This window comes from Alligator sinensis, unplaced genomic scaffold, assembly GCF_000455745.1.
Source record: "Alligator sinensis unplaced genomic scaffold, ASM45574v1 scaffold882_1, whole genome shotgun sequence".
Lineage (NCBI taxonomy): Eukaryota > Metazoa > Chordata > Crocodylia > Alligatoridae > Alligator > Alligator sinensis.
In genome coordinates, this window is record NW_005842500.1 from 553,925 (window position 1) to 568,061 (window position 14,137).

Consider the following 14,137-nt stretch of genomic DNA (forward strand, 5'->3'; position numbering starts at 1 on the left):
TTCCTGCTGGGGAGGCCAGTGGCAGGACCCTGCCTGCTCAGAGTGGCACCTTGGACCCAGCCATCTGTGGTTGACCTCCTGGCCCGACATGCTTTTACAGTTCAAAGGAGGCCACCACACCCGGAACATCTTCCAGGCAATAGCTGCCCACACATGGCAGTAGTGCCACACAAAGGCTAACTCTGCAGCCACAGCCCGCTGGCAGTGAGCCCAGAGGGGCAGATACCTCTACTGGCTGTGCAGTCCCCATCTGGGTCTGCCAGGTGTGCAGCAGGTCACAGCCAGCCAGCAGCCCCCACCCTACTGCCAGACTGCTGCAGTGGGTAAAGGGTGCAGGGAACTCAGGGCTGCTTCAGCAGTCCAGCTGGCACGAGGGGTAGTGTCCCCAGATACCAATTGGCTGGGCCCCAGAAGCTCCTGAGAGCGAGTAGCCCTGAGCGACTTGCCAGGGCAGCTTTTAGTACTGATGGGGCCAGGACAGGGCAGTTTTTTATACTGCTGGGCACAGCACAGGTGCTGGCCCTGGGGTCTAACTCCCTCTGGCTGCAGATCCGGAAGGAGCCAGGCAGGGTTATTTTGCCCCAAGTGGCACAATTTGCTCCACAACAAAGTGCACGTCTGAGCATGTGCACTAAGGCAAAAAGCCCTGGCTCAAATTTGCACTGCTTCTATTTGAGCTGCTGCAAGTGCATGTGCTTGCATGTGTGGACACACCTATGAAGGCCAAAGAGCAACTGGAGTTGCATTTAGCAAGGGACATGAAGGGTAACAAGAAGGGCTTCTACAAGTATGTCAGAAATAAGAGGAAGATCAGAGAAATTGTGGTTACTTTACTAAATGGGGGAAGCAGCCTAGTGACAGATGATGCAGAAAAGACTGAAGTACTCAATGCCTTCTTCACCTCAATCTTTATGTGCAAATTCAGCTCTTAGACTTTTGTAGCTGGCAGCACAGTTTGGGGAGGAGGTGAGCAAAAGAACAGGTTAGGGACTATTTAGCTGGATGCGTACAAGTCCATGGGGCCGGACATGATGAACCCGAGGGTGCTGAGCGAGTTGGCTGATGTGACTGCACACTTGTAGCAATTGGGAGAGGTCCTGGATGACTGAAAAAGGGCAAATACAGTGCCAATTTTTAAGAAAGGGAAGAAGGAGGGTCAGGGAAACTATAGACTGGTCAGCCTCACTTCAGTCCCTGGAAATATCATGGAGCAGGTCCTCAAGGATTCCATTTCTAAGTACTTGGAGAAGAAGGTGGTGATTAGAAACAGTCAGCATGGATTCACCAAGGGCAAGTCATACCTGACCAACCTGACTGCCTTCTATGATGAGATGACTGACTCTGGATGCGGGTAGAGCACTGGACATGATATACATTGACTTTAGCAAGACTTTTGATACAGTCTCCCACAACATTCTTGCAAGAAAGGTAAGGAAGTATGGGTTGGATGACTTGACTACAAGGTAGATAGAAAACTGGATCAACAGACTCAGAGGGTAGTGATCAATGGGCTAATACTTAGTTGGCAGCTGGTATCAAGTTGAGTGCCCCAGGGGTCAGTCTGGGGGGCAGCTTTGTTCAATATCTTCATCAGTGACTTGGAAGATAGGATGAAGTGCACCCTTAGTAAGTTCAAATGTAAAAATCTAGAACTCTCGGTTAAAAAATGATACTTTTTATTAGACCAACTAGGAAATCACAAAAAAACCCCAATTCTTTTTCTGCAAGCTTTCAGGCTGAAACACCCTTTATCAGGCTCTGGGAAAATTAAAGATGGTAAAAAGTCCCCATAGGTAGGAAATAAACTTCATTTTTGCACAGGGGGAGCTGGAGATGGAACATCCGTCCCTCTGGGTCCATGAAAGTGTCTCTGAGTTGTTCTGAGTTGCTCTTTGTTGTGTGGATCAGGTAGGATTCCATCCCTGGCGGTGTCAGATGACAAGCAGGGTGGTTTAAAAATCTTGTTCTGCAATGAAGTTTAAAAATCCAAAATCGGCTAAAATTCAGCATCTTCCATGTTTCAGGGATGTATTTGGTAGCCGTGTTGGTCTGAGACTAAAAGAAATGCAAAAATCTAGAACTCTTGGTTCAGAAATGATACCTTTTATTAGGTTAACTAGGAAAATGCAAAAAAAAAAAGAAGTTTTTGCAAGCTTTTGGGCTCAAACACTGTATCCAAGGTTGTATCTCTTCTTTGTATAGCCTGTATCCAAGGCTGTATCTGCTTCTTTCCCAGATGCGAGAAAAACCATTTTGTGCCTGAAAGCTTGTCTAACACCAAAGAGATAGTTGGTCAAATAAAAGATATTACCAAACAAACACTGCTTCTCACATGAATTTAAGTTAATGGTTAATTTTAAGGCTAATGGTTAATTTTAAGGCTGCAAAAACTTCTATCCAAGTCAGTCAGCAGCTGTTTATATTACTCCTATGGTTCAAAATCAAGCATACATTTACACATTTCTCTATTCTGTGAATGTGTGTCGGGTCATCCTGTTGCTTGTGTAGATCCTATGTGCTAGAAGTTGTGATAGGAGGAGCAGTGTTAAAAAGGAGCACTCAACTGTAAGCCACAGATACTGGCAGGAGGCAAAGGAGAGGGCCTGGCACCTGAAAAATACTTTTGCCTCCCTTTACTGATGAACTGGCCAACTAACTTTTTACACTGACATGGACCCAGTCACTTTTTGATCCTTTCTATTTTTCATTAAATACACAGGGCGATGTGTCTTCATGAAGCTGCTGTTGATTTGGGCCAGTATAAAGTCAAGGATCTTATGCAGATGAGTTCTTGCACTGTGAACCTGAGTCCTGAACCTGCAATGGACCATGTAGAATGAGGCTTTATGTAGGGGATCACTGAAGGATGGGGGCCTACATTTTGGCAAAAAATCTTTCATTCTTGGTTTTGTAAAACACTGACATGAAAAACACTGCCTTATCTGGTTAGGTGCTGCCTTTCCCTCCCACTTCACTGAGCCCATGTCGTTTCCCTGGCTGCTAAAAGATGAATTTGAGTCCGAAACTGAAAATCTTATATGGCCCAAACTCTGGCATATTTAAAATCCAGATCTGAACTTACATCTTAAACGCATTGCTGTTTGTGCTGGGTGCTGACAGAGGAATTAGAAAGCAGGCTGAACCAACATTCCTTTCTGAAATAAAATCTACATGATCTCTGTCAATTTAAGAGTGAAATGCCTGAGTTATTTAATAGCTTAACAGATTGTAGAGCCAAAAGACATCAATAGAGCATCTAGTTGGCCTGTCTGAATCTAACCTTTCTGTTCATGCCTTACTTTACCCATATGCACGTTTGACCAGTGCTAGCAAAGAATTAGTTCTTGTTCATTTTTTCATAGGGGACTGAATTTCAACTAAGGATATACAGGCTAAACATCAAAAGCATTAGACTCAAATCCATTAAACTGGTATACTCTCCTCAAAGAAAAGGTGGAAAGTGCATGATTTGATCACAAAACACTTGAGCAGATGCTATGAGGAAAAAAAATCTGTACTGACTGGAGAACGAAGATCTTCCCATCTTTAATTCGCGTCATTTTGTAGAGTTGAACAGAGTACTACAAGCCTACAGAATTCATCTTCCTAACTCCAGATATCCAAAGCACTTAGTAAGATGTAAACTAATTATGCCATGAGGAGATGATGTATGCAAATCAGCAGCTGTTTATAATCAGTAATAGCTTACATAAAATGAACTAATTTGATCTGGAACTTTTATTTAGCAAATGAATAGGAGACAGAAAATAGAAGTATCTTTCAGCATGGCTTCATTTTACATATAATCTTTATGTAAAGCCTAAATTAAATTGCGGATCTTGAAACAATGACCTTGGGGCCTGGATATAGAAGAACTATGAGACAAAGACATATGCTGAGATGTATCTATGCACATTTATGTATGCCAAGGCAGTTTTTCCACAAGAACAGAGGAGCATTTCTGAATTTATCTCGTGCTCCTGTGCACTATTTATTAAAATACTGCCTTTAAAATTTTCTGCATGAGACAAGTCATTATATAATATATTTGCTGGGGGGAATGGGGATAACTTTAGGGACAGCCAGGTACAGAGACACCCTGTGACAGAGAGGTACAGTTTTGGGAGGGATGTTAGAGGAAGTAGGAAGAGATTTCTCTGGGTGAGTGTTGGAGTGGGTGGGGATGGGAGGGAATGTGTACTGAACAGTTTATTTAATGGAGAATTTGAATGAGGGGTTGAAAAGCAAGCCTGGGCTGGGTGAGTGGAGGATGCTCTCCTGCATGAAAGGCAACAAAGAAATCTACAGGCTGGAGTACGATTCTTCTCCATTTGTTTGTCTGTCCAATCTGTGTCCAAGGTGCAGGCTTAAGACATCTCCCCTAGCTTTCCCCAATGAAACTGGGTCTGTGTGGACTGTCAGCCCTGGGGACAGGATGAGATGGAATGGCTAGAGGAAGGTGATAAGAACTGGGAATGAATGACTAGGGTGGCAACTGTGCCTATCAGGGTCATGCTATGCAGGTGAGAAAGTCATGACCCTTTCTTTCAGATTTAGATCTGGCCCCTGTCATCCATGCCTTTGTAAACTTGAGACTAGACAATCGCAATGCACCCTACATGTGGCTGCCACTGAAGACCATTCAGAAGCTATCGCTTGTGAAAGACAAAGAAGCCTACTTTCTGACAGGAGTGGGTCACTAGAAGAACATTTCACCAGTACTCCGGAGTCTGCACTGGATTCTAATAGCTTTCTGGACATAATTCAAGGTGCTTTTCTTGACCTATGAAACCCTAAATGGCCTGGGCCCTACATACCTAAGGGACCCACTCCTCCCTTTTTTCAATCACTATCCCTAAGGTCAGTCAAGAAGAGCCTCCTGCAAATACCGTGTGTGCACCAAATTTGCTTGGCAAAAACACAATGGAGGTTGTTCATGGTAGTCACTCTTCAGCTTTAAAACTCCCTTCCCTTTGAGGCCCACCAGAGCCCAAGCCTGGGCGTCTTTCAGAAGTGGTGTAAGACCTTCTTATTTGGGCAGGTTTTTAGCAGGTAGGATTAAGTCTTTGGATATTGTTCAGAAAATTATTTTATAATTTAAATATTTTTATGATGATACTTTTATTGTAAGCCACCCTAAGACGTTTTGGGGACAATGGCTTACAATAAATCAAATAAATAAATGAGCCCAGCAATAGATACAATAATAGGTTCATATCAAACAAGCCCTCTGGAACCTAGCCTCAGCACAGACTTCAGAATCTTTATATGTATATATAATAATATATTATCATTATTATTATTATTATTATTATTACTACAAGTCTTATTGAGTTGGCTTCATTTTCTGAAGCCACTGATGGTTTAGTTTGTATCTTAATATTCATAATTAGAGTTAATACTTTTGTTTAAGAAATAATATAGAATAAGGCACTGGTTTGCTCAGAAAATTGCCTCCCATAACCGCATGGGGATAATTATATTGCCCTCATTTGCAAAGTGGTTTGAGAGTAAAAGCCTTCTGAAAGAAATAGGTGGGGTTATTTTTTATATACACACTTTCACACATTATTATTAGTATAACAAACCAGTAAACAAAGAAATTAAAATGGAAGTTGGTTATTGCCTCTTTCCTCTACCCTTCTAAACCTAGGCAGTGACGCACATACTCCTAGCAGTGGGCACTTTAGTGTAGGACTTATTAGAAATTCTCTCTCTCACTTTCCAGTGGAAGTGATGCAGAGTGAAAAAAGAAAGAGGGAGTGAAGGAAAAGAGATAAAAGCTAAATGGAGGGGAAAAGAGGAAAAATGTTCCTTATATTTCATTTCCAATGTTTTTCAGAAAAAAATGAAAAAAATTCTGAAACATACTGGCAGTGCAGGGGATTGGAGGAAAATTCACGTAGGAGAAGTATATTATGGTCCTACCACTACCCATAGGGTATATTCAATGGAAAATGTTTGGAAGATATACAGACTTAGTTTTTTTCTTGATTTGATTTCTTCTTTATTTTATTTGTATATCTGCTTTCTTTTCAGAATATTGTGTACAAGTGAAAAATAGTGGCTTTATAAATGATATAACTGTATTTTGCATATCTCACATGCAAACACTGTGTATTATACAAAGAGTGTTTGTTATATATGTGTGGATGCTGGAAGTATTCAAAGGCTGGTAGATTCTCCTATTTCAAAACTCAACACCTGTCAAACATTTACTTCAAAGTACATTGAAAACAAATAGACTTCTGGCTATGGATCTTACTTGGTGGTAATGATATATTTTATTTTCTTAAAACGGTCATACTTTGAAGAAAAATTTTACTTAAAATAAAAACATAAGAAGGTTAGCTTAATAGCCTATTTCTTTGTGTCTTAAAGACTATTTTCTCATTCTGTTTATACAAGAATGCAAAAATGATGATACACTGTCCTACTGTTTAGCTCACTATCTAGTAGATGCAGTTAATTTTGTGGCATGTGAATCAAGTACTTACCATAATGTCTCCCTTCAGTAGTTGGGCTGGCTCAATAGCAATGCAAACCCTGCTTTGATTTTCTGGACCTAAGCTACTTAACAAGAAAGAGAAGAAAAGAGAAGTTTAAGTAAATGTGACCTTCTTTTGAGAGAGAGAGAGAGAGAGAGAAGGGAATTAGCTTCTTATTGCGACTGAAAGAATGGGGAAAGAAAATCAGGGAAAGATGTTACCAATACTTACTATATTCCTGATGTATAAATGGGTTGCATAGCCTGGTACAGTTTCAAAAAGGGCCGACACACTGTAAAAAACATTGTAAAAATATCATAACGTTTATTATTTCTTTTGTAAATTATTATTTTTTAAAGTTCATATACTTAAGTATTTCTGGGTATAGGCTGCATGAAGGCAGCACCATATTCAGACCTTGCCTAAATTGGAAGCAATGATTTTTTCTTGTTAAATTTTTTTCCCAATAAGCAACTGAACATTTTTACAGAAAAATTTGAATTAAGAGGAAATTTTCCAATGACATTTTTCAAGTTTTTGAGTTCTCCTAACCCAACGGAAAAGGTAAAACCGGTCCTTCCCTCGGGTCAGTTTTCTACTGGAAAAAAGCTAAAGAGAAGGGAGATGACCAAAAAAACCCAGATGAAGTGAAAAGAATATATGAGAAACAAAATGAATGAAATAACCAAATATTTTTTTTAATTAAATTGTTTTAAACATTTTCCATAGAAAAACTTCTGAATTTTTCTTCTGACAAAATGACCAATATTTTAGTTTTCATCAGAATAATAGTAATAAAAAATGAGTAGTTCTAAGCAGCAATGAGGCCACAAAGCTATACTCCTGATCCCAAATTTAAGTAGCACCCAGAAATATATTTTTCTTGGCCATAGTTATAAAGAAGCATAGCTTGCTGTTGCTCCTTTAGGGTCTTCTTGCTGTGGTGCAAGCCTTAGAAAGTTTAAAATATCCAAGACCACAGACAACCAGCAATAGGGTCTTGCTGAAAGAGACCTGAAGGGGTTATAGGAAGTCCCCTGCCTCTTTTTCCATTGTTTGACCAGGAAGAGGCTTTTCCTGATATCAATGGTGAATAGCTGGACTCAGTCTCCCGTGCAAAGGGAACAAAGCTATTTAGGAGGCAAGGATCCCACAGCATGGTATGTGCACACAGAACCAGTTTGCTTGTCTCTGATAAAACTCATTGTGTAAAAATACTTCACCTCCTCCAGCGTCAAAGCTTGGGATGCCATGAATGATGACAAAGTGCAGGAAGAGTGGGGTGGTGTTCATTTTCACAGATCCAGACAGAAGGCCACTTAAGAACTGCACGTACCTGAAAATGCACAGCTCATTAGCCACAAGAGAACATGCCAATACCACCCCACCGAAAGAGCAGTCTTCTATAGAACCTATTTCACATGAGGGGAGGGAGCGGTCTAACTCTTACCCGTTCAGACTGCACCAGAATACATACTGATGCTCCTATTTAATCGAGTTTTCCAATTGCTGGCAATTGTATTGCTGTTCTGGGTAACACTTGCATTGCACTCAAACACAAGAGTATAGTCTAGCAGTTTTGGAAATAGGCAACTTGGGAAGCTGGTAAAGGTCACCAACTCCAGTCCATATTATCTGTAACTCGGGTCACTACTACTTGATAGTGGGTTAGTGGCTTGCACAAAGTTCCCTGCAGTTCCCATTAATACCTAGTTAACACTCCTAAGACACTGTATGAAGCAAATTATACTTTCCATTATTGGAAAGAGAGAAGAGCATAGGGAATTGTTCTGTATGCAGTGAATAAAAACACAAGGTAATGTAGGATAAATCCTTTCCTTTTCAATTTTTACTGATTTCTGAACTAATTCTAAACTAGAATTCTGAACCAATTTCCCCCCACCTCCACAATATTAAATCAGTTTAATTTCACCCTCTTAAAAATAGAAAAATTAAATACTAAAACAAAATTGACTAGTACATTCCTACATTCCCTGCTGATCAGCTGGCACTACTGTTGTATTTTTGTTATAACAATGATGTCTTTACTTCCTTAGATTGGAGGCTGCCTTAGCAGAGTTAGTTTCTTTAATTGATTTATTTTTATATACAAGTCATTTAACAGGAGACACTGACAAAGGTCAATGTTGATTCTTGTTTTCGTCCTCCAAGCTGTCAGGAGTACTTATTCAAGCAGTAGAGCAGATTGCTGTATCTGCCCGGCAGCAGGGGCTGGAGTCAGACATTACCACACTGATGACACTGGTTCAACCCTTTATCTTTGTCACCTTGTCTCCTTACCTAGCCCAAAAGCTTAGGCCCCTGTCTGGTTTGAATCCTGTTCCTCCACCCAGCACATTTCTTGTGGTGTTTTCAGCTGATTGTTCAGCTGTTTTAGGCAAATACTTGATTCAACTTAAAGTAACATTAATTCAACTTTTGTATATAAAGGACCCAAATCTACAGTTCTTATTCAGGCAAAATAACTGAAAATTCTGCCTAAGTAAGTATTGTAGAAGTAAGTAGGTTAGAAGACAGGAACTCTAAGCTTTTGGAGCCATATTGTACATAAGACATGGGAGTGCAATTCCATATTTTAATATTTGAAGATTGACCTAAATAATATGTATCCATAATCAGCTATATATTACAAAGGTTGTGGACAACTTAAAATCCAGTAATAGTTATAGTAGTAGTTATGCAAGATAAAAATCAGAAAACATTATTTAATTTATTCACATGCTTCATGGCATCAGTTGCTCAACATGGGCAAATCAGACAAAAACATTGTGAGGCAGTTCCAACCCCTCTGCAATGAGCCAGAGGTAGGAGGCTAGACTTGATCGGCAGTGGATTTTGACACACAAGTTACTGTATTTCTTGAGTTCCTGGGCAATGCTTCTGTCGGGCAAACTCTGTCCTACACTATACTATATATCAGTTGTAACACAAAAGGATGCTAATCCCATCAGTCAGGAGGTGCATTAGTGCCTCTCAGAGGTCTTGGAGGAGCTAAAACAAATATCTCAAAGAAGCATGTCAGATAGAATATTGCATTTTATACTTATTTTGACTTCAGGGCTCATCTACAGAGCATACAAGTGAGGAGCTTTTAAAGCTTCCTGTCAACACAGTTGTAATAGCTGCCATGAGACAGAGTCAGCAGACACTGCTTTAAGAATTCTTAGTTCTCATGGAAACATGTTTGCAGATGGGGGAGGTTGTTAAAAACCACTGTTTATACTACAGAAGGCATCTGGGGGGGAAGAAGAGGGAAGCACTCAGTTGTTTCATTTTTTCTGCTCCCACGATGCAGGCCTTTGCACTCAGTACGTGCTGTTTACAAGTGTATCACATTTTAATAATACAAGATATATTTGCAGACACAGAGCTGAATGAATAAGAAGCTCACTAGGCTAAATATTTATTAGCATTTGTTTAAAGTCTTATGGGACAATGCTATTTTTAACATCAGCAATAACTGTGTAGGTCACAGAATAGGTCCAGCTTTTCCCAATAAGAGACAGCCAAAAGCTAATTGCCTCTGCCTCATTATTAGTATATGATTTTGTTCTTTATAGCTATAAATGAGATCTTCTTCCTTAAACAAGTGCTAAAACTGTTAAATACACAATTTTAAGACTTTCAAAAGAAGATTTTGTTATACTGTTATACACCAGTGGTCTAGTAGACACCTATAAACTGCTCTCTTCTTTTTGGTAGTGAATTGTCTGCTACTTTATTTCTAAATTTGGTAGACTTCCTGCCCAGAGAACACAAGTCCTATTTACTTTCCAAACCATCTGCTCTAAGTAATGGCTTAACCTAATTTCTGAAGGCAGATAAAAGCAGGTGATAGTGCGACAAACAGAATACAAGATCCTGTGCTGTGACATAGGTTTTATTGCCATGAATCAATGATGGCCATGTTATTTTCAGATCTTCTAAAAATGTGTAGATAGTGCAGCACAGGATAAAAATCCTACCATATAATCTGTATACAACATGCACACACTATGGTAAAACTGTTTTACAAACTTCTGCAGAGATTCTGAAAATGAATTTGGCCTACTTTGGTGCCAAGGACTAAGAAAGTACAAACACATATGATAAAACCTTTGTTCCATACCACAGTATTATCTAACTGTACACAGGTAGATCCAGAGGAAGATCTTCTCAGTCAAGAGACACTAATACAAGTCAGACTGTCAGAACCAGGGGGTGTAAGGGATGTGGGGGGGCAAAATGACTCCTGAAAACTAAGGGAAAATGTCTTTCCCTCCATGAGGCAGAGAACTATGGCATTTACTTAACTAGTAAAATAGATTAAAACCAACTGCAATACCTTTTCTGGGATGGCTGCATTAACACTGAAACTTTATCATCGAAGAATTTCTTCATAGCAAATCTGTCTAAAGCCTGATCAGCACTGTCAGGAGAGAGACATACATAATGCGTTACTCCACTGGGACCTATCATAGAAATTCAACAAATTACAGACTGAAGCATAAAAAACAACTAACAAATATACCTTAAGTAACTGGAACATTTAACTGTTCACAAGGTCAGGCAAACACATTTTTTCATCTGCCATTTTTTAAATTCCATTTTTCAGGCAGTTTCCTTTCTAAGCCATCTATTTCCTGTGTTCAAATCCCCAACTTTTGCCATACAGTCTATAATGAAAAATGTGCAACTAGCTCCAAAGTGCTAACGATATAATGTGCAGTTTTCTCTGTGTGATACATACAGATAAGTCCACTTGCATGCCTAACAGGTGCAGTAAAATCTGGTCCTTTGTGTATAACTGTAGGTGCTTTAGGACAATAGTAAATAATATACATAATATACATAATAATTTATGTAGTAAATAATATACATAATAACTTATGTTTATGTAAATGTAATATTAATGTGTGTATCACTCTTATAGCATATTGTAAAAACTAACTGAAAAAAATTATTCTTTATTAAGAACTATGCAGATTTTTCCTTCACTTTGAAAAAAAAAACTCCCTGCTACTTTCAGTATGGAGTTTTTCTTAAAAGTTGATGACACGATAAGGCTACAAATTATTTAGTGGTGTACTGAAGAAATCTGCCCCTTCTATGCTATCTGTTGCTGAATCTCATACTTGCTCATTTTTAATATGTCTACTTGGCAGGTGATGTGTTCTCCTCCACATACAGTTATTCAGAAAGTTATCAATCTCTGTCATTCTTATCTTGCAGCATTTCAAATTCACCATAACTGAGACGGAAGTTTTCTAAGTTGTTATGCAACATACACAGTCTGTATTTAAAATTTTGCACTAGTGCCAAGGATCTCTCTCTCAGCCTGAATATGCTGGCATGCCTACAGCACTGACAATCTTCTAGAAATTAAGAACTTGCTAGAGACTGCTTCCCTTCGCTGCCGCCTCCCAGCAAATATATGAAAAGTTTGAATGGGAGCTGTAAAAGATCTAGGAGTTTATATGACAGTTTCCAGTATCTCCCATATCTCACAGCCAAGCTAGAAGAAATCGTGAATTTAGTACAGGTAGAAGGCATCATCATCTCTCATTCTAGTATTCTACCACTGTATCATGCCATCATGTAGTTGTGGCAGGACATTACTATACTGTATCCCATGTCATAATCATTTGAAGTAGAGGTACACCAATACATCGGTGCATGTCATATCAGCACCAATAAAAGGTAAATTGACATTATCAGGAATTGGCTTTTTTGGCTGATGTGGCCGATAATGTCTCCGATAAATGCCACGTGCATGTGTGCAGCTGCAGCATGCACGCAGCCAGGAATGCAGCCCAACAGCTTGGAGAGCAGCGTCCAGCCAGTTAGTGTGTGGGAGGTGGGGGGAAGGGAGGAGGGGAGGCAGATCGAGGCCCCAACAGTGAGGGAGGGCTGGGGCAGGGGCAGGCAATGCCCGGACATGGCAGGGCATGGGATGGAGCTGGCGGCTCATCTAGGGGATGCAGGTCCTGCTGCTGTGCACACCCTCAGGGGAAATGAGAGGGCACGTGCCTCTTGGATCTGTGCATGGGGTAGGGTGGGCTGCCTGCTGTGTGCTCGGGGCCAGGGCTGCACTGGGATCTTCCCAGTGGCTGCACTCAGGCTGGGCGGGGCAGGGTGGGCAGTGCTGAGAGGGGGAGCTACAGTGAATTTTCGGGTGGTTCTAGTCCCCCTTGTAACTCTCCTCCCAGCGCTGCTGCCTGCCCCAACCAGCCCGAGTGCAGCTGCTGGGAAGAGGCTGGCACAGCCCCAGCCCCAAGCGCAAGCAGGCAGCACACCATTGCCCTGCGCACAGATCCGGGGGGGCATATGCCCTCCCATGCCTCCCTTGGGGATACGTGCAGCAGCACACTATCTGGACAAGCCACTGGCTCTGTCCCACATCCTGCCCTATCCCCAGTGCCTACCCCAGCCCCACTTCCTCCCTCACCATTGGGGCCTTGATCTGCCCTCCCCCACACTCCTTCCCCTTCAACAGACTTAACAGCCGGATGCTGCTCTTCAAGCTGCTGGACTGCATATCGGCAATCGGATTGGTATTGGCTGATATGGCTGGTCAATAACTGGCCATCGGTATCGGCCCAAAAAATCTTTATCGGTGCACCCCTAATTTGAAGTAATGTTGCAACACAGAGCAACGTCCTTGTGAAATGTTGTTTGTGCTCCAGAATTAAGGTAAAATGATGACAATCCTAGTCCTAAAAGATGAGTTGTTATTCTAAAGGTGAGAGTATTGCTTCAGTTTCTAAAGCATATTATTGTGTATAAAGGATGCAACTGCATTTTCCAGTCCATGTTTTATTATTCATCTATTCACCAGATTTATCACAATTAAGTGGCTATTTGCTTTTAAGTTGAATGGATTCAAGATTTCATTCACTGAATGAGTAATTCACAGTCTTGGGCTAGATTCTAATCTTCATCAAACCAATGTAATTCCAGAGTCCTAGTCATGGACTCTGTGGTGCTATTTTTACAGATGTAAAGACACACATATGGATTCCAAAAATAAAAGTGACAAGATTTCTTAAAATATATGAACGAAAAGTATTTTACACATTTTCTCAGTGTTTAAGAATTATCATCCTGGATGATTTTCCACACAGTAAAAGCTCACCTTCTTAATGTGACACTTGCTTAAATAATTTTCAAGACATTTCAACACCATCTGACTAAAACTGGCATGGGAATGTCAAATGGGCAAGTGTACAACAGTACTACTAACAGGAACTTTTCAGTGATTTCTTACCTTGCAGAAACATTGGTGAAATGCATATATGATGATATCACTACTCCTATCCTTCCTTTTCCACCCTGTATTGGGAAAACAGAATATTGTTTTATGATCATATGGCACCAAAAGTGTATTTGGTACTCTACAGAAATAAAAGGCACCCACTCTATATCTATCTACACATATAGCAGACACAATGGTACAGTACCTACTTCAGGGATTCCGTTACATTATATGGAAAAAGATGTACATATAATAGAGGTGCACCGATATATTGGTCCATATCATACTGGCACTGATAAAAGGAAAATTTACACAATTGGCTTCTTTTGGCCGGCGTAGCCAATAAATTAATCTATAAATGCTGCATGCATGCGTGCAGTAGCAGCATGCACGC

The 14,137-nt window shown here is 40.4% G+C and overlaps 1 protein-coding gene across 1 annotated transcript in view; it reads right to left on the reverse strand.

Moving 5' to 3' along the window:
• Positions 1-14,137, reverse strand: part of LOC102379220 (tensin-3) — a 477,473-nt gene that overhangs the window by 177,913 nt on the left and 285,423 nt on the right. The window contains 5 exon segments of the mRNA XM_025212996.1: positions 6,498-6,573; positions 6,720-6,780; positions 7,712-7,824; positions 10,834-10,917; positions 13,756-13,820. Of these exon segments, the coding sequence (XP_025068781.1) occupies positions 6,498-6,573; positions 6,720-6,780; positions 7,712-7,824; positions 10,834-10,917; positions 13,756-13,820 (399 nt within the window).